Source organism: Miniopterus schreibersii, assembly GCF_964146895.1.
Source record: "Miniopterus schreibersii genome assembly, chromosome: 7".
Taxonomy (NCBI): Eukaryota; Metazoa; Chordata; class Mammalia; order Chiroptera; family Miniopteridae; genus Miniopterus; species Miniopterus schreibersii.
Window position 1 is genome coordinate 8,507,902 of NC_138108.1, and position 20,644 is coordinate 8,528,545.

Sequence of the window (20,644 nt, forward strand, 5' to 3'; positions counted from 1 at the left end):
AGGGGGCAGAGGCGGGTGGGACATCTTGGGCCTCTGAGCCTACCCTTTACCCAACCAAAAAAGGGCTTCTTTTAGACTGATGACTCCTTCCAGCGGCCCAAGGATGGATCTGATAACTGGAAATAGCAAAACCCGAGGAACCCATGCCAGTGCTGGGGAGTGTTTCATTGTGTTTGTGGACCATCTTGTTAAAGCTCTTGCCATTATTCCTCCCATCTCTCCTTCCCTCATACTTCATATTTTGGCTGTAGGCTAATCTCCTTGAGCCCTCAACCTTGGAGTTCAAGCTCATTCAAATAGACACTGAGATGGATTTTTTTCTGCATTTGGTTCAGTTCCTCTTTGACTTGTATTTCCCGCAAATGTTTAGTACACAGCATTGTGATTGTTTTCTCTCCCAGGGCACTACAACCTGGAAGTAGCAGTAGGTACTCTTCCCTGGCTCTTAGGTCTTGGGGACGTGGCTTTGGCCATCGCTTGCTAACCTGGCTTAATGGTACCCTCTGGAAGTAGCTCCTAGAACACTGTGGCTGGAGAGACCAGTAAAAACTGGAAGAACAGGCACAGTGTCTCTGCTGGTGGTGGCTGACCCCATGTTTGTACCTACACATATTTGGCTTGTTGCTTCCGGAAGCTTCTTTATTGCACCCACCTGGAGATGTATCTGCCGATAAAACTGCAGGAGCATTGCCAGAAGAAAACAGAATGGATGAATTATGAGAAGTAACTGCTTTCTCTTTTAGGATGACTCTATTTTAAGAAATAAATTCAAAATATGAGAAGAAAAGTGCCATATTTGCTCTAAAAACTCTCTGTAGATTACCCAATTTAGGACATTTTAGTGGTCGTCCAGCAATTTAGACTTTTTCCTATGACCTGCCTGTGATCAACGAGCCAGACCTTAGCATATCGCCATGCATAGCCCCATTATATGTCAGAACGCTCACCTCCCACCCCAAAAATAACCTTCAGAATCTGCTTTAGCTGAAGAAAAAAGGTAACTCCTAGTTTCTGTATCTACTGTGTGCCTCATGCATTTTTAAAAAACTGATACCACTTTATGAAGGCATCACAACTTGGGAAGAGATGGTATTTTCATCATGAATAGGTGAGGAAACAGGCCAGAGGGGTTGAGTTTATTGCTTGCAGTTGGAATTCCAGTCCACACCTGTCTGACTCCAAAACTCTGCTCCCCACCAGTTATGAGGTGGGTCCATGAGCTTTTTCTGAACGGGCCAGACAGTAAACATATAGACTTTATGGGCCAAACAATCTCTGTGGCAACCGTTCAACCTTCTGCCCTTGCAGCATGAAGGCGACCTTAAACAGCGCCAAAGGAAGGAGTCTGGCTGTGTCTTAGAAAAACAGAAACTTTATTTACAAAACTGGAGTTGAAGCATAGGATTCCGGACAGCAGTGACGCCTTTTTAAAAGGCCACAGATTTGTATCTTGTTTGTTTATAAAACTATGTGAATATGCAAACTTTACAAAAAGTATGTTGTTTATCTCACTAGAAGCTTCTCTTCTAGGAAAAAGAGGCAGGACGTCTTTATATACAAAACAGATAAAGTGGGGAAGCTTGCTGTTTAAACTGTAAGAATTTCATAGCCATTTGTGAACAGTTTGTTAGAGGGTTGGGCATAAAAAGAAGTTTAAGATTTAGTACCAACTGAAAAGTAAAAACGATGACAGTGAATCTTTGAAATCATCAGAGCATGATCTGATTTGTCGATGAAAATTTCATGCACGGTTATTCGAGAGCGCTGTGTATGAAGATTCATATGATTTTGTGATTATAATCCTTAAACAGCAATAAGGTGGATAAGGGTCACCGGCTTCTTGTCACTTCTAATTGTTATGTGTACAGACAGAGTCGATACCTCCCTTTCAACGAGGTGGTTCTTTGACTGCAGCTCAGTCTCTTTCTATAAGCTGATCGTGCAGGTGGCAGTGTTCCTGCCTCCGAGTCCGATCCAATATTGTTTATTGTTTATTTTCTTCCCTTGGTGGAGAGTATCAGCCCATTGTAGAGAGAGAACTTTAAACAATTTTCAAATGGTGACTTCGGGTCTACTTCCCCCCCCCCTTTTGATAAGAAATTTTGTTTCAAAGTAAACTCAAGTTTGTTTGTTGTTGCCTGGCATGCATTTCCTTGTTGTGGTTCCTCCTTGGTCAGTTAACATTCTGAGGCTGAAATGAACCCTCACATTCCTTGTTCGAAATGTTCCGTTTCTTGAGTCACGTTAATTCTGATGGGTGGCAGGAGGCGACGTGGAGCTTCTCCTCTATGAGACTCACTGCCTGGGCCTGCTCTCTGGGCGCGGAGCCAGAGCCTGGAGGGGTCTGTGCGTGAGAAGCAGCAGGTGCCCCAGTCGCATGGCATGGCCGTGGGCAGAGAAGAGTGTCTGTCCCCACCTCGCAGCTTCACTTACTACACACTGGGGCTGGGTGTCTTTGAACAAGGGAATACTTTTTGGCCTTTGGGGAGAAAAAGTAATTCCAAAGTGGCTTTTTCAGCTTGCTCACATGTGCCTTGGGGTGGGAACTCCGGTGCTGGGGGCCCTCTTTCCAGGATCCCAGCCACTCTTACCTGTGATGGGGAAAGGGGGCAGGGGCAGGATGGCCCGCTGAGTTTGGGGTGCAGATCGCCCACTAAGCATGCCCCCAGACCTCCAGAAACTGGTAGGAGTTTTAATCAGATGAAATTTCGTGCTGCATTGCCTCACCCAAAGTTTTAAAAATAATTTTATGTGAAAATTTTAAACTAAAACAACAGAAAGAACTTTAATAGTGTTTTCAATTCACATCACTATTTTTTACAAAACCGTTTTGCCCGCTTTTTTTTAGCCTCGATCGTATAGCTCTTTTCAGTAATGAATTTGCACAGCAATGCAGTGCTTAGCCTCGCGGTGATGTGCTCTTTGTCCTTCCGGCAGCTCCGTGCTCGGCTATGACCTACCATCACGACAGCAGACGGATATTTGTGGGCCAGGATAACGGAGCCATCATGGTAGGTACCTTCCAACATCGTGAACATCTTCATGATGTTGACCTCCCCATGTTCATGTCTGTTGGGCATTTTAAATAACGTTAACAATGAATGCCTGATGGCATAAACAATGTTGAATTCAATGTAGGTATTAGACCTAAAATGGATTCATTTCAGAGCAGTTCCATGGAAAGTTTTTGGGCCACTAATTTAGTCTCTTCACTTGTTATAGATTTTCTGTTCTTCTGTTTGCATTTGTTGTTTGTGTCTTTTCTGGCCAAGAAGGGAAGAGCCAGAACCGAGACAGGCCCTCGGCCCAAACAGTTCACTCAGGGCTGGGGGCTTCAGGTCGGGGGTTGTTGAGCTTGATGCCCATGAGCTTGGGACTGCTGGAAGTTCACTCAGGGCTGGGGGCTTCAGGTCGGGGGTTGTTGAGCTTGATGCCCATGAGCTTGGGGCTGCTGGAAGTACATTCTGCAGCAGTAAATGCCAACGTTCTCACGCTTCCCTTTCTGGAAGTTTTATAGGAATGTCGTGGTGATGTGCATATACAAGTACAGCAAGGAGCCAGGGACTGCACGCCTCAAGTAGTTTCTCCGAGGTGGCAGTGGTTCAGCATTTACTTTCTCAGGGACCCTTCTTGTGGCTCCTGGTTCCAGGTCATAAGGAGCAGGATGGCCTCTAGCAGCTCTCGCGGCTCTTAGTGGAAAGGGCAGTGCACATCCAGTCCGTCATTAGCTAGCTATTGATTGTTGATCTCTCATCCAGTTCAGATTCGTGTCTTTAAAATGTGAATACGTGCTTGTAGTTTGCAAAACCAAGGCCGAGAACAAGGAATTAGTATTCCCTTTTTTTTTGTTTTTTAATCGGTTTGAGCAGTCAACAGTTTATAAAGTCCATGGATCCTAGAACCTTAAGTACTCCTCACTTTAGCATTGGTCAGTATAATTTTTTATTAGACCTTTTTTTAGAGTATTATCTTCTTGGTTTTATGTTGAAGCTCATTTTCTCATTAAGCATATACTCCTAATTTCTTCCCAGTTATAAAGTATTACATAGCCTATAAATATTTGGAAAATACAAGAGTATAAAAAAAAGAAGAAAACCACCCACAACCTCTTAATTTCCTTTTTTTGTGTGTTTGTATATTAAATATGTATAATTTCCCCCTTACATTGCTTGAAATACACTATGTTTTATTTTCACTGGAGCTGAGATCTTTGTTAGTAATGGGTCCTTGCAATTTTGCTTTATATATCATCTTGAGGAGTTTTTGGTGTAACGAAGAAAGAAAAATTAACAAGATACCTCCTTTGCCATTAGAGGGAGAGGGAATTCACAGTTCTCACTTGTGGAAGGAGAACTGGACAAAAATGCTGAGCTGGTCAGCGGAACTTTCTTTGTTCAGTCTGGTCCCAGAAACAAAGGATGGCCCGAGGACAGGTCTGGTGAAAGGTGCAATTTCGCATTCTTGTTAGATAGCCCATCTCAGTCCCAGGTCTGGTGATTGCTAACTTTGGATTTCACTTTGTTTCGAAGGTTAAGTTCCTGTTGTTTTTAAAACCATAGCTGTTTTCTTATTGCATGTGCTTCCTTTTAGGAATTTCATGTTTCTGAAGATTTTAATAAAATGAACTTTATCAGGACCTACCCAGGTAATTATAATACACACACACACACACACACACACACACACACACACGCATACATAATACACGTAGATCTACACACACAAAACTAGGACACCATCTCTTATGGTCCAAATTAGGTTTTCACATTCACTTTTTAGTTTTGTTACTTCAATTATGTGAGAGGCTGTTAGCTCTTTGGAGCTATTTACCATCATTTCCTGCTCATTAACATTTAAAATGTTGTATACTGTGCCATGTGGCTGCATGTACCAGGTGTAATTTAATCATTCCTCTATTTCTGAACATGAGTAATGCTTCCATTTTTTGATAATACCCACTCACTAACATATATGATAGTGTGTACGTATTTTTGTGTGTGTATATATATCTGTGAGTGTGTATATTTCGTGTATCTGTATATACGAGAGAGAGAGAGAGTGTGTGTGTATCCTTGACTGTTACTCTGACCCTAATTACTTCTATTTAAGACAAATTCATAAAAGTAAAGTAACTGGTCAAACATTAAAAAGTTTTTTAATGCTCTAGATTTATTTGCAAACCTTTCCCAGCAGTTGCAAATTTTGCAGTCCTATGAGTGGTGGTGGAGAGGGCCTGCTCTTTAAATCTTTACATTACTCTTTATAAATGCTTTTTGCCATTTTGATAGTCAAAATAGTTCTCAAGTTAAAAATTATTTAAGCTGATTTAATGTTAGCCCTTTGTCATCTTCCGTGAATGTCTGCTCATGCTTTCGCCCATATTCCCAGGGAGGAGTTGTGTTTTCTAATTAATCTGTAAGACAGAATTCCTCAGTTCTTCTGAAGCAGCCTGTACAGCTGATACCAAGGTTAGAGGGTTCTCTGTGTAGCCTCTGACTTCATTCATCAGACTGGTCACTTACTAAACACCTGCTGCATGCAAGGTGCTGTACCAGATGAAGTAGACGGGTCACTGCCCCAGTGTGGCTTATAATTAACGTGGAAACACGGATATTCCAGGAGTCGGGTCATAGACAGAACACTCGCCTCACTCTCAGCTACTATTTTGGAATACAGACCTTCACAACACTTTGTCTTTATAAATAATAAAAAGTTACACATAAATCTCTTACACTACTTTTTAATGACAGAAAATTATAGTTGCTCTTGTTTGCAATGCCAGTGTTTTCTAAAGGGTCAAAACACTGAAGTTTAAACAGTAAAAAAATAGTCTTTTCTAAGAAAAGACTGCTGCTTTCCATGTGGAACTCATTGGTAGGTAGGGTTTTTTAGAGCAAAGTAAGAATCTATTCCCTAGTCTATTACTGGAATCCCTCCTGAACATTGTCATTTAATGATGTGTAGCTTCTGACTGCTGCGCCGGGAGGCAGAGGTAGGGCCTGGGAAGCCCGGGAGAGGGAGTCGGGTGGGGCAGATTATCCAACACCCGCTCACGGCCAAGCGTTCCCATGGTGGGGTGCTGTGCATCCCCAGGCCAGCCTGGCTGAGAAGTCAGCCTCAGCTCTCGCTCCATGAGACTCGATTCTGAAGGTCACACGTCTTCCTGAAGGGCACAGACCTTTTCTTTCTGTTCCTACAGCTCATCAGAACCGGGTATCCGCAGTCATCTTCAGCCTGGCCACGGAGTGGGTGGTCAGCACCGGTCACGACAAGTGCGTCAGCTGGATGTGCACCCAGAATGGGGACATGCTTGGGAGGCACGTCTTCACGTCCTGGGCTTCGTGTTTGCAGTATCCTTCGAAGGGCTGGGCCCTCAGGCCTGCTCTGGGCTCCTTGTCTCAGTAATTAGTGTTGAATCTGATTATAAATTGGTAATTGACAAAAACACCCAAAAAATAGAATGAAAAAGAAATCAAAAACAAAAAAATGGGAAAAAACTAAAAAGAAAATAAAAAGAAAAAAGAAAAGATACCAGAAAAATATACAAAAAGGAAAGAAAGAAAACAAAGAACAGATTGTTAATTGAGATCCAAAGACTGAATGATTCCCGATATTTCATGTAAAGGCTAAGAATTGCTGTGTCTACCTTTCTTGGTATAAAGCTGGTTTATTAAAAATAATTATTAAATGACTTGTTCCCTGCTGGGAAGTGCTGTACGTTTTTAATACAAAGTCTGGGAAACCTAACCCTCATTAATGCAGACCTCCCCCTTCATTCCTTTACATTTCAGAGTGAAAGAAAAGAATTTTTATATAAAGAAAGAAAAAAAAAGGAACTCATTTTCTAGTAATCGGTTGTTTGCAGACCCTGCAGTAGAATATAGAATATAAATATAATAAGGCTTGTGGCCCCGAGTTCATAAATGGGCTACGAGTTTTACAGTTTTGTGTGTGTGTGTGTAGAGAGGGTTCATAATTCTTATAATACTCTCAAATGTGCCTCAGCATCCCCGAGATGTTAAGAAATTGCCGCTTTGAAATTTGTTTACTGGTAAATGGAATCTTTTTCACAAGGAGTCGCCGTTGCTCACGGCCAGCTGTGCAGCTGTGCGTCTTGGTGACAGCACAGTCGAGGCTGCCAGCAGCAGGCCCTGCCCCACGGCGGTGCTCTCGGAGCTGGACACCTGGCATAGTAAAACCCTTTTTCCCCCATTGAGAGTCTTCATGAAAAGTGCTTGCTACAAATGAATGTACAGCATGAGATATTTAAAATAAGCATTAACAATAGTATCATGCTCTTTAGAATTAAGCAAGGGAAAACACTCAGATATGTTTTGTGCGCTAAGTAAGCGTTTCTGTTCTGAGTTGGGCTTTTCATGGGCATTGGTAGAAAATGGCCCAGTGACACGGTCAGGGCCAGGCCCACGCTGCTTCTCCTGACCTTAAAATAGTAGTTACCCTACTGTGTGTGAACGACCGGTTTGTAACATCACCGAGAAAGTGATGAGTTAATATATTTCTAAAATTTAAATTTACTACTGTCCCAAATAACTGCCTTTTGGTTGATTGAACTCAACACCGCAATTTAAAGGGAACCATACTCTGCTTCAAGCTAAACCTAGGCCAAAGGAAAGATGGATTCATGTCCGCATTGGCTGTCGGTTTTACATTATTTCTGGAGATATTCCATAAACAGCCATGTTCTTCCAGTTCTTTCTTGCTTTTTTTCATTATTGAGTGTTGTACTTTTTTTGTATTTTATTATAGTTTGATTTTGACTGCCTCTCATGTCTGTCTGCTCTGTCAGCTGTTGCCTTTTTTATTGCCAAGTTCTAGGATATTGGTTAGAGTAGTGACAGGTGCTCAATGAATTCTTGTTGAATGATTGAATATTAGTTTTCCCCATGATTCCAGGCTAACACTTTTTCCTTCAGTTTTTACATATTACATGATTTCCAGTCGGGCGTTTCCTTTCTCAGAATTCTGGGCTTGTGCTGACTCTCTTTAAAGTTCCCGTTTTCTGCTTTGCGACTTTGAGGTGGACTGTGGTAGAGATCCTTGACCGCGTCCCCACAGGTACGACTTCGACACTCACTATGCCTTTGTTGGCGATTATTCTGGGCAGATCACCCTGCTGAAGCTGGAGCAGAACACCTGCTCGGTCATCACAACCCTCAAAGGACATGAAGGTAGGTTGTCACCCGCAGGTTTTCCACCTGAGTCGGGCATCCGAACTTAGTTCTCAGCTCTGTGGTTTCATGAATGATCGGCTCCCTGTGACCTGTCAGATTTCAGTTTGATTGGCCAAACGGGATTTAGATCTCAGAGGGAAAGCTAAGTGAAGGTGGGTGCCAAGCTGGGTTTTGTATTGTCAGAATCCCTTCCAGATCGCCTGTGTGGATTGTACTTCTACTTTGTTTACTTTTTTCAATGAAAGTACTTTCAGAAGACCTTTTACATTTCTTATAAATGGTAAAACCTTTGCAAGAATGCTGCTGTTATTTTTAATTTGTCCGTTTCCAGGACCTACCTAGTAGATCAATACAATTAAAAGAAATGTATGGGCTGGGTCAGCTCTACTTGGGAAACCTCCCTGGGTAGGGATTGAGGGAAAAGAGTGGTCTGGTGGAATTGCATTGTTTCTACCGTGCAGCGAGGCTCCAGGAAAGGGTTTTAAAACTCAGCTGGCTGCATTGGGTAACAAATTAGAAGCTCTGAGGCCATCTGATTTAGATTGAGGGGGTTTTGTTGAAAGAATTAATGATGGACTTTTACCAAAACAGTATCTTAATCTAGCAAGTTAAATGTCCTCCATGCTGCCTAACTATTCTACTGAGGTGAAATCAAGTCTGTGGGACAGGAACCTAGCAGAGGAAAAAGGAGAGAGATCAGTGAGTTAGAATAGATGTGGACAGGAAAGCGAGCCCCTGAGGACACCACTTTCCGTTTATGACTCATAGTCTTGTGACTACGGGCTCGTAAGCGTTCTCTGGTTGCAGGGATAGAGTGGGTTCTGGTAACTGCTCATTCGTGTTTGTATATCATACAGAAAGATCATGTTTATCTGCTATTGGCCCTGTAGCTGAAGGGTGTGGGGCATAGGTTCAGACAGGGTCAGGATTCACACAAAATTATCCTGAAGCTGGTTTTGCATAATATTTTCTTTCCCCACTTCTGTTAAGTTTCGGTGAGAAACCAGTTGTGTTGTTTGCTTTTGAATATGGCTTCGTTCATTTTCTATATACCCACCGAAAATACTAGCTCGTATGACCGGTTCAGTTTTATTAAGCTTTTTATTCATTTTCTTCTAGGCAAGCAGTAGTCCATGGACTAATGATGAGATCTGTTGAAAGATACATCTGTAGAAAGAAAGATTTTCCCAAGGGTGTCTAATTGGATAAGTTTAGCCAATGCAGAGTGTGAAATGTGAAGCTTGGATGTTTTATCTAAATTCCCCGGCGTAATTGTGTGGTATACCTGCAGGCCTTTCCTCTGAGACCCTGAATTTTCTCAGACTCGGGCGTCTTGGGGTAAAACCACCTGCAAGGCCCCAGAGGCCTGCAGTAGTCTAGATTGCTGTCTTATATAAGGTGACCCAGTAAAGCTAACTGCCTCTTCTCATTAAATATCAATAGTTAATTTTTTCTAAAGCTATTTCTGAAGTAACCCTTCATATCCAGCTGTTTTAGAATTTTGTGGTCCAGAACAAGGGGCCATTTATTTGAGCATCTTTGCCCTTTTGTGCATCTTTGATGTACAACTGAAGGTTTTAGTCTTACGACTCGAGAGAGTGGATGTGCTGTGTCTTCTCATGACTCGTGATGACATGTTGAATGGCCCTTTGTACAGTGAAGATACATATTTCCTGAAAGACTCAGCTGTGCTAGTTGGGTCTTCAGTTGTCAGATATGCGTGTCCTGACATGGAGTTGTGTTTAACCAATCCTGTGTCTCTCCCTCCTTCCCTCACCCCCAGGTGGTGTGTCCTGCCTCTGGTGGGACCCCATTCAGCGGTTACTCTTCTCGGGAGCGTCTGACAACAGCATCATCATGTGGGACATCGGCGGAAGGAAGGGCCGCACACTCCTGCTGCAGGGCCACCAGTGCGTGGCTGTCCTGGGGGTGGGGAGAGAATCCAAGTTTGAGGAAGGCAGGGGAAACATTAGTATTTCGAAGACAGCCATTTGCTAGGGCTCACTGAGTCCACTTGTAGCTGCTTTTCTGTTAGTCCTGAGTGTCTGGCGTTCTGTAGCCAAAAGGAAAAAAGAGGACCCAGGGTTTTCTTCCTTCTTAGTCCACAGGGCGCTCCCCACGTTTCTGTCCCGGGGAGGCACCCTGTTGAAACTGCCTGCTAAGGCTGGGGAGCTCTGGCGAGGACCCTGACCGGGAAGGTTGTGTGTGATGTGATGCTAAGCCATCCTCGAACTGGACGCCTAACTCGCTTTCTTAAGTTCTAGAATGTGTTTCAGTAAGAAGGAAAGTACTGTTCCACGCGGTCGCGTTGCCTGAGCTACAGCGTAACACTTGCCGTCTAGTCTTGGAAAGGAAAAGGAGCCCTTTCCCCGTTGGCCAGGCCGCCACTCTTTACCATGATGAGAATCAGGCCGAAAGGCGGCCAAGGAACATTCCCCACACAGGCCTGCAGCCCGGGAGGCTGTGCCCCAGGGCATCCGGGGCGTGTGCACATGTGAGCGCCCGTGTGCCCGCGTGCGCGCGTGTGTACCTGAATCTCCGTGGTGTGCGATCACTGTCCTCATGGCTGTGGTCCAGTGAGGGAGTCACAGCTCCTTCTTCGCTTCTGACTTGAAAGTCACGTTTGTTTTGTAGAAACTGTTACTCCGTACAGCAAGCTGTAGAATGGCAGGTGGCTGGCGCCAGAACCCGTATTGTCACCAGAGAGGCAGTGGTGGACCGGCCAAGGCTGACTAGCGGGGGGAGGCGCCTCCACGAGGAGGTTTGTACACACTGACACGTGCTGTGTGTCCGCAGTGACCGGGTGCAGTCGCTGTGCTACCTTCAGCTCACGAGGCAGCTTGTGTCCTGTTCCTCGGATGGTGGGATCGCCGTGTGGAACATGGACGTGAGCAGAGAGGAGGTAAGAGAAGGGCAGGCAAGGCCGATGGAGGGGGTCCCCAAGATCCTGCCTCCACGGTGCCCCACGCTGCCGGCCGGGAGTGCCCGCCGTGCATCACTGCGCTGCATCCCTGCTCGTCTGAGTCTCCGCAGCAGCAGGCGGTGCACGCAGACCGAGCGTCCACTAGTAGTGTCCACTGGGGGGACACTGTGAGAGACAGCGTCCAGCACGCAGGGAGCAGCTGCCCTGTGCGGTCCCACGGTGCGCCTGTTTCAGAAGCTGAGAGGCGACTGCACCAGGGGCGAAGCTGGGCGCCTCGCGTTTTCCTGGGAAAATATCTCTCTGTTGTCTGCTTTCATTCCCCGCTGAGTTCTGTTCCACTGAGCCCATGTTGACACTGTTCTTTTCGGGGGGCCTGAGTTCTGACTAGTTTAGGCCGCTAACTAGTTGGGAGGCCTTGCTTAGAAAGTGCCGTAACTTCCCTGCGTCTTTGTTCCTCTTCCATAAAGGGAAACAGTCGAGTGAGGTGGCTCCTAAGGCCTTTCAGTTCTTTAGACAGACACTCTAATTGTCCAAACAGTCTGTCTTCTTTTCTGTTTTAAATAATGTGCAGTGAATATTCTTCACCCTGTCATTGTGTGTGTTCAGTTATTTATTGTAGATGAATTTGTGAAGACAGACCTTTTGGGCCAAGGATATGTCCGTTCCTAAGGCTCTTGATAGGTATTGTCAGATGATGCCCAGGCAGGATTTCCCGTCTCAGCGCTGCGAGCATGGGCATCCCCGCCTCTGCCACGTGCTGTCCGCAGCCTGCGGTGTGGAGAGCGAGGGAGCCGAGTCCCGAGAGGGCTCAAGAGTAAGAGGACTTGACAGCAGAACCATTCCTGAGCCTGCCGTGGACTAGTGAGTGGCCGCAGAGGCTGGAAGCCTAGCGGACGTACACCGTGACGGTCTGTCGGTGCTGCAGTGCGGTGCGGGCCATGCCTCCTGAGCCGCCCCGTTGGCCCAGGGTGCTGTGCACTGTCGCAGCAGACGCGGGCGGATGCAGAATCCCCACCCCCGCAGGCACCTCTGCTTTGTGTTCCCGTGCCTGCCTGTGAGTCTGACCCTCGCTGATAACCCTGCGTCTGCATCTTTAGCATGTCCACAAAGACAAAGTGAAGGAAGTTCAAGCTATTAAAAAAAGTAGTGCTGTTACTCACTTCCTGACTTTATGGTTCCCAAGTTCTGTACACAAAGATCCCTGCCTGGAAGAAGCTTGTAATCTAGTGGTGGGAATAAATACCCTATAAATAGTAAAGGGCAGCCCATGGTACGGACAGGTAATGACTGCTAGTTTTCTAGTGACCTTGTAATACCAAGTAGAGGAAATCTTGATCATGTGTCTACTGGTTAATTCCTTTTTTGAATTTTCTGAAAATCTTTTGGTAGGGCTTAGAGTAACTTGTTAGGAAACATACGTAACATTGATTAATGTTAGAGAGTAAGTCAGACTTTCTCTGCAAAGATTTATTGAACTGTGTTTTATATTTATCAACTGCTTCATCTCTGAGCCACTGTTTCTTTGCCTGTAGAATGGGTATAATGTTGTGCGCTCTCTCTTAGGCCTATGATGCAAATTAAGTGAAATAGGCATGTAAAGTGCTTGGCACACTGCCTGGACTCACATGACGCTTGCTGTGTACCAGGCACTGTGTGGGGGAAAGAAGTGTCCATAAAGAATAGCAGTAGAGAGTTCCCTGCTGGAATGAGGTCTGTGGGCCAGCTGTGTGGGGGCACAGGCGGGGACACCCACTGGGAGAGCTGGGAAGGGGGCTGGAAAATCTGTCTAGCCTGGTGCCCACCCAGAGGAACTCCGGTTAGTCACCGTTCAGATCCGCAAGCTGCCCCAAGTGGCCCTTTGCCAGTTTCTGCAAGAAATGGGTTTTGCTCAGCTGGTGAAGATTTCCAACAAATTTGGCATAAAAGAAGAGATATACAAAGACAACGCTAAGAGTGCACAGTGAGAATTGAATTGTTTCCTCTTATCTATAGATCGAAAATTGAACAATCCTGTAAGCATTACTAAAACGATAAAGATTACCCAGCACACACACACAGTATCGATATGGCAATAGCTGTAATATAGTGAGGGATTTTTTTAAAATGCTGACCTCAACCATGTCCAGAACTGTTGTGAGAATTTCTGAAAAGCCAGTGTAAACATGCGGCCGGGCTGACGTTGACTGTGTCTGTCTCCTCTAGGCTCCTCAGTGGCTAGAAAGTGATTCTTGCCAGAAATGTGAGCAGCCCTTTTTCTGGAACATCAAGCAGATGTGGGACACAAAGACACTGGGGTTGAGACAGGTGCGTAGCCAGCATCGAGTCACCACCGGGTTAACCATGTATTCTCTCGTTTGTGTAATTAACCTCGCATTTTTTTTGGAATCACACTTTTCCCTATAAGTGCTGTTAATTCATTCTTTTTTGATGTCACCATCCTTGCCTGGTAATAATGAGCCCGCAAGACCATTACCTAACTGTCGCTCTGGGTGTCCTGCACTGGACGAGCAGGGATACATGGAAAACCCAGAGCCTGTTTGTAAACAGATACAGACTTTCACTTTGGGACTGTTGTTAAAGTCACTGTTTCCTAGTCACTGAGCACCAACAAACCTCATGCTTTTACAGACAAAAAGTAACAATTCAGCCCTCCCTGGAATACTGTGACACTAATAATTTTAGATTAATCCCAAATTCCACATAAATCAACCTGGAATATTTTTTATTAGGTATGTTTCAGGTACTACTTTTTATTTTTTAAATTAAAGAAACATGTCCCAAATGGCCTGTAGGTTTCAAAGATGCTCTTATCACTAGGCATGTACGTAAGACTAAAGTTCTACAAAAAGTAAATATATTTCAACAGCAGACTTGAAGGCAGCCTCTCACTCAGCTTTAATATGAATATGTGCAAGTAAATAACCAAAAGAATGCTGGTCTTATCCATCTTGTTACTGCTTTTGCCGCTGTGAAGGGCTGGTCTAGAGTTTGTGTGGTAATAAGCTTCCTTTGATTTTACTTACATTTTGTAGTGTTCTTGAAGCTTATTTCCAGAGTCACAATTTGAAAGATTAAAAGAAACAAAAAACATCTGATTATGGATGCTGATTTCTTAATGAGGGCATGTTACATTTAAAACCTTATTTCCTAGCTTTCCTTTGACACAGGAATAGATTTTCCTTCCCTAAATCTCTGGTCATTTGGGCTCCTAAGTGAACTTCAACTTGGTTTTAATGTTTGTCGACATCATGACAATACGAATGAACAAAAAGCAGTATTTGACCGATACAGTAAGGTTTTTTGGAAATCCTTGTCAAATACTGAGATTGGCTACCTTTTGCGCTTTAATTGCTACACGAACTTGGGATGATTATAATTCAAGGCACGTCTTCCCCACTCCCGTCCATTCCCCTGCTCTGGAGGGAAACCCCGGGCGTTGCAGCGAACGTTAAACTCTCTTTCCTCCTTCCCCGGGCCCTGAAGCACCACTGCAGGAAATGCGGCCAGGCCGTCTGCGGGAAGTGCAGCAGCAAGCGCTCAAGCTACCCCGTCATGGGCTTCGAGTTCCAGGTCCGCATGTGTGACTCCTGCTACGAGTCCATCAGAGAGGAGGAGTGAGTGTCTGCGTGTCTCTGTCTCACTGTGCGTCTGAGCTGGGGAGTGACATGGGGGTACTTCTGCCCACCTGTTTGCATCTCCCCAGTTTCATAAACGATTTCCAAAGAGAGGATCCCATGCTAGCTTTACGACATAGGACAGATTTCTCCCAAACACCGTGAGGAATGATGTTGCTAGGACCAGCCCAGCCATCGAGTGGACATTCTTGGGCCCCTGTGTCACGCAGGGTGCTGTGCGGATCCAGGCCCTGTGCACACCGATTCAGTAGCTGAGCTGGTTCTCTTCAAAAGCATCTGAAGCTCTTAACCTGTGCTCACATGTGCACAGGAATTTAATTACTGGGAAAACTCTAGAGACCAATGTTTTTCCCACCAAGATCTGACCTAGCAGTCTGTTCTTAAATGACTGTTTGTGTTAAGACATTTCTCTCTGTCCCCCATTTGGTCCTGACTCAGGCAGATCCGCTAAGGCAGAACCATCATTTTCTTTCCCTTGCCTTTGCATCGTCTTTGAAAGCAATAGATGGGCAAACCTTGGCAGAGGCCCAAGTTGGAAAGCTAGTGGGCACCGCTGGTGTGGGTCGGTGAGCTCATGGTGGAGGCTGGGCTGCGGGCTTCAGGGCAGAGCGCTGCTCCCTGGGCACCAGAGAGGGCTGGGAGCCTGCCGCCTTCTCGTGAGTGTGGCCCATGCTGTGTGATCTCATGCGAGGCAGTTTCTCTTCTGCACGAAAGGTTCTTGTTTTTATGTCTAGGAATATGTGACCTTTCCACTAAAAAAACAAAAAAACAATTTGGGGAACTTTATAAATCTTTTCTAAAACAGTCTTACAGCTTATCATGCTTTCTCACCCTTCAATTATAAAGTTAGTTTTCCAAACTGTAGCCATGTTTTTTGGGAGGAAATTTTAACACTATTATTATAAGTATATTTGACCCTTGAACAACATGGGGGTTTGGGGTGCTGAACCCCTGGCAATTGAAAATCCACAAATAACTTTTGACTCCCCCAGAACCTAACAACTCATAGCCTACCATTGACCAGAAGCCTTACTAATAACATAAATGGTTGTTTAACACATATTTTGCACATTGTAAGTATTATATATTGTATTCTTACAGTAAAGTAAGCTAGAGCAAAGAAAATGCTATTAAGAAAATTATAGGTAAGTGAAAATACATTTATTGTACTGTACGTGTTTATTGAAAAAATGTGCATATTAGTGGACCCTCGTAGTCACACGTGTTGTTCTGGGGCAACTGTATTACCATTATGTTGCTAAGAAGATGTTTCCCTTGGCCCTGGGTACAGTCAGTGAGTTCTAATCAGTCTCCTTTCTCTGTTAGTCGGACTTCTCTAGCAACCTTCCATGAAGGAAAACATAACATCTCCCACATGTCCATGGATGTTGCCAGGGGACTGATGGTGACCTGTGGGACTGACCGCGTTGTAAAGGTAACCTGCTTAATTGTCCCAGTTAGCATCTCAGCGGATCCCTTGGCCAGTCCCTTGCTCTAGTCATTCCTTCCAGGCTAATGTTTCTTTCATCCCGGGCAGAAGACTTCTAGTTATAAGAAATAGCCACACTTTTTTTTTTTCTTTCATTAATTCCCACTAACACAGAAACTGAAAGTAACTGTCTTATACTTAGTACCACTTTTGAGTTGTGAAACTATGACATACATTACTTCATAATTAAAAAACACGGGCTTTTTCCCATGGACTTTCTTGGAATAAAATTAAATTATAGTAGAACATCCTTACGCCGTCCTTTTCAGGTGTCTAGACCCTGCGTCAGCCTCCCTTACGCTCAGTGTGTTGTCACGGTGTGGCAGTGGGAGGAGAGTGGGGGAGCGAGGCCTTGGCCCCTCTCCGGCCCCCGCTTTCGTGCCCGCGCTGGCCCTCGGGGCGGCCCAGGTGACCGGCTGCCTGCGGGCTCTCCTTTCTTGCAGGTGTGGGACATGACGCCCGTGGTGGGCTGCAGCCTGGCGACGGGCTTCTCTCCACACTGACCCGGGAGCTGGCGAGCTCTGCGCTTCCCAGCGGCGGCCGGACCAACCCACCCTCCCTGTGGCGCATGGTCCCCGGCACGTGAACGGACAGTAGCCACTTAAACACAGATCAACACTTTTCAAAAGAAAAAAATGTAAAGGTGGTTTTTGGGGCATTTGTGGACCTACTGTGGGGACAAATGGGGAAAATCTCATCTATAGTGGTTCCAGGAGCAATGGAATTCCTCCATCGAAACTTCCTCGCAAACCGTGGGCTGGCGTGGCCGAGATTAGTCCAGCCAGTGGGAGTTTTAGAGGAAAACACTGCACTAAAGAGTTCAGGCCTAGAATGTTCCTACAGCAGCCGCGAGCACACACGCTTCCCCTCACCTGCTGGGCCCCCGGGGCCCCTGGGGCTCGGCCGCGGGAGCGGGGGGGGGCCTCGGGGATGCAGGAGGAACTTGGGGTCCCGGAGCGTCCTGCTCCTGCGCGGGCAGGACGTGGCCATGCCTTCTGGGTCTGACAGACCTGTCCAAGGCTCTGTTCTCTTCGGCACCGTTGTCTGCACCTAGTGCTTGACTCTCCACGTGTTCCTCCTGCCCGTCAGCAAGCCCTGGGCGGTCCTCGTGGTGGCTGTGAGTGGCTTGTGAAATTTCTCTCTTAACCGAGGCGGTCCCCGATCTTCCCTCCCCCCACGTGCTCCGAGGACACGTGCCCTTACCATGGGAGTCACCCAAGCCGCCTGATCGTCTGTCATTGCAGTTAGTGACGACCGATGGAAAACCCCGCTACCAGCACTCGTGTGGTGGGGAATGGCCACTGTTCCCTGGGACAGCCTGCGCAGTCCTCCCAACGGACACATTCTGTTTCTAGATCCAAGAGGAGCCCCCGTGATATTGGAGCAATTCAATATATGCCTCAGACAAGAACTCCAAGGCTTTTTAAACAATGTTGACTTGTAGTTGTAACTAATATTATTAAATATTTCATAGGAGGAAGCTGGGAACCCAGAGCAGTAATGGTTAACCAGGTCCTGCACAGTAATTCCCAACTTATACGTTGCTTTCCTAACAACTGGCAAAAATCTATTGTATCAAATGGTGTTTGAAAGGGTTTTGGCCAACTTAGTACTAGGATGGGGTAAGAGGTTGGGTAGGGAAGCCAACTTTTAATATTCAGATATTTATCATTTGTTTTTAACAATAATACATGTATGTTACTTTAGGACTATGGAAGTCAATGGAGAGAGGCCTACTTTTTTTTAAGGGTAAATTTAAAAATAGCAACAGTGTTTTTGTTAGTCTTACTGAGGGATATTGGTAGACTCACTGCTGTGTTACTGTGTTGGGATCATATCAAGACCACATGTCATTCTGTGTAATACAACTAAGGGACTCAATCTTTTTTTAACAGCAGCTAAGAGGTACCGTAACGGTTGATAGGCAGTAAAACTGAAATGTCTTCATGGCCGAGGGACACAAATACTAAGGGAAGGGAAGGAGCTCAGGCACCTCCTGTTGAACCATCTGCATTGAACGTTGACTTCAGAAATAAGACTGAAGGGTGTGTTTGTCCTTGTAATTTTTGTATTATATCACCTGAAAAAAATGTTTCCTTTAAAAAACTTTTCCTAGGCTTTCTGCACAATGTACATTACTAATACATTCTGGAAGGAAAACAGAGCAATGGTAACTTTTCCATGGCACGGTTGATGTGGGTTCAGTCGAGGTTCAGCCCACACAAAGGTGCTATCCTGGGGAGTCTGTGAAGTCCTAGAAGGAAAGTCGAACACGACCGATTCCTTCACAATGAAGAGTGCTGAACTGGGGTTTTGTAAAATGTTTTATTCTGTAAAATGTGGTTTTCTAATGTCTGTGTTAGACTGAACAGATCATCTGCCGGAGAATATGCCACAGCTTTCAGATTTCTCTTTATTTTAAAATACTTTGAATGAAGACCTCAGTGCTCCATAGAGACTGTGAGGTGGTGATACGCCTTCTAAGGGGTTAAGCTAATTAAATCAAGGAGGAAATGCATATTTCTGGAAGAATTGGAGTGTGGCATCAGAAAAGGGAAGACGATGTTTCCATATAGTTTCTCTCCACCAGAGCCTGTTAGCATTTTTCTGTGTGAAAACGTACATGGCAGCCTCGTCTCCTCTGTCACACCCTAAGTAGCAAATGGGGTCATATTTTCTCCAGAGGTGGGAAAAAAATTATCTTTTCCATTTTACTCGCTGGGCCCAAAAGGAAAGTACAGCTAGGCTTATAGTTCTTGCCTTCCTTTGACTCTGTTACTCTTAAGTGGGTCATTTAAGATAGTTCATCAAGTAACATTTACCGGTTTCTCCATTCCTGAATACTCACGCTCATTTGTACAAACAGGAGTACTGAATGTTAGAGAAGATCCTTATGTTTAGCTCTAGAATATAGAGGATAAAAAAATGCCAATTCTTCCTTTTAAACATGTTTTTAAATTGCCCTTTATTAGTGCAAGTGACGGAAATGCCCCTATCACATTAGGTGGAAACATCATGCATTTCATTGTATATCTCTGTTCGCCATCCCCTCGTCCAGTCCTGCTCCTAGCAGATCTGAGCAAAACATGTTTCTCTAGACGGTGTCACTGTTTTCTCCCTGTAAAGAATTCAGGTTGTTAGTGTCCACATCTTTAAACTGTTGAAACTGCCCTAAGTATGTAATAAACTCCATAGTGGCTCAAACCCAAGGAGCTATTTTCTAAAATCGGTTTTCTTTAAATTACTTTCTACTTCCGTTACTGGATCTGGTGTCCCTTAAAATATAAGAAACCAGTTACTATTAATGACAAAACATCTGCTCATTATAAATTCGAGGTTTAACAAATGAGTAATACATGCTATATTTATTAATTACAAGCAGATTACAAATGCCTACTCTATTTTCTGCAGCTGATTATACAGTGAACTCTTTGAGTAAGTTGAAGTTTAACTGTGCGACACATTTGCATTAGAATATATGATTTAAAGTGTTTTTCTCTGTAGCCTTTTTTGACTGGGGAGGCAGGGCAAGGAGTGTTAGTACATTTTGTCCCTGTACTAGCTGTGTTTCTATAAGATGCTGTGCCCTGCGGCTCCCAGAGAGCTAGGAAACTCTGTCCTTTGCTCCTGTTTGTGGGTTCTGTTTTTGTGGGGGGGGGGGGGGGCGGGGGTTGAGAAAATGTGTACAATAAAATACCCCTTGCTTGTTACTCTGTTGCTTAATTTAGCTCTTGTTACCTTTGTTCTGGACACAGGGCAGTGAGGGCAGCTACCGTGTGTGTAGCGCCCCCTGTGTGCTGCGTGCTGCACCTGTCACCGCTTCAGCCAGCCCTTCATTATTGTCCCCGGTTTACAGATGAGAAAACCAAGAAGGTTCTGTCTGTCTGTCTGTCTGACGTGAAAGCACATGCCTTCCTCATACCACCTGCCTTAATGTGCTAGTGCGCAGCGAGTGTGTCACGGGGGGAGGGGGCGGTGGTGTCTCTCTTGGAGTTTGTGAAACCCTGCGGTCAGGTGGCTCAGCATGTCCAGGCTCTGGGTGCACTGAGCTGTGAAGAGACACCAGATCTGTGCCCCGTCCCCCCCTCACAGCTGTTTTGTCAGTAAACACGGTGGTTCTGACCTAGGAGAAGTGATTCCTTGGCCTAACTGGTAAGAGGTTGGTTTGGAAACCGAATGGCAGTGTACTACGCTATTAAAGAGATGTAGCTTTATTTTTTCTCAACCTCAAAATAATGTTTATTATAATAAAAAGAAAAGCACAATAAAAAGACAATACCAAAAAAATATTTAAAGGATTTTTTTAAAAATCTTTAGTCCTGCTACCCAGAGAAAACAGTTAAACTTACGCTGTGTTTCCTTCCAGTGTCTTTCTAAATGCATGTATACATGTGCAACACAGGCT

At 45.0% G+C, this 20,644-nt stretch overlaps 1 protein-coding gene across 1 annotated transcript in view; it reads left to right on the forward strand.

Annotated features, from left to right (window-relative positions):
• The window catches only part of WDFY1 (WD repeat and FYVE domain containing 1), a 35,672-nt gene extending 15,710 nt beyond the window's left edge, over positions 1-19,962 (forward strand). The window contains exons 3-12 of the mRNA XM_081142800.1: positions 2,938-3,011; positions 4,591-4,645; positions 6,200-6,350; positions 8,077-8,189; positions 9,976-10,102; positions 10,989-11,094; positions 13,318-13,419; positions 14,599-14,729; positions 16,077-16,185; positions 16,683-19,962. Coding sequence (XP_080998926.1) covers positions 2,938-3,011; positions 4,591-4,645; positions 6,200-6,350; positions 8,077-8,189; positions 9,976-10,102; positions 10,989-11,094; positions 13,318-13,419; positions 14,599-14,729; positions 16,077-16,185; positions 16,683-16,742 — 1,028 coding nt within the window. The 3' untranslated portion in view covers positions 16,743-19,962. The remainder of the gene's footprint in view (positions 1-2,937; positions 3,012-4,590; positions 4,646-6,199; positions 6,351-8,076; positions 8,190-9,975; positions 10,103-10,988; positions 11,095-13,317; positions 13,420-14,598; positions 14,730-16,076; positions 16,186-16,682) is intronic.
• Positions 19,963-20,644: the final 682 nt, after the last annotated feature.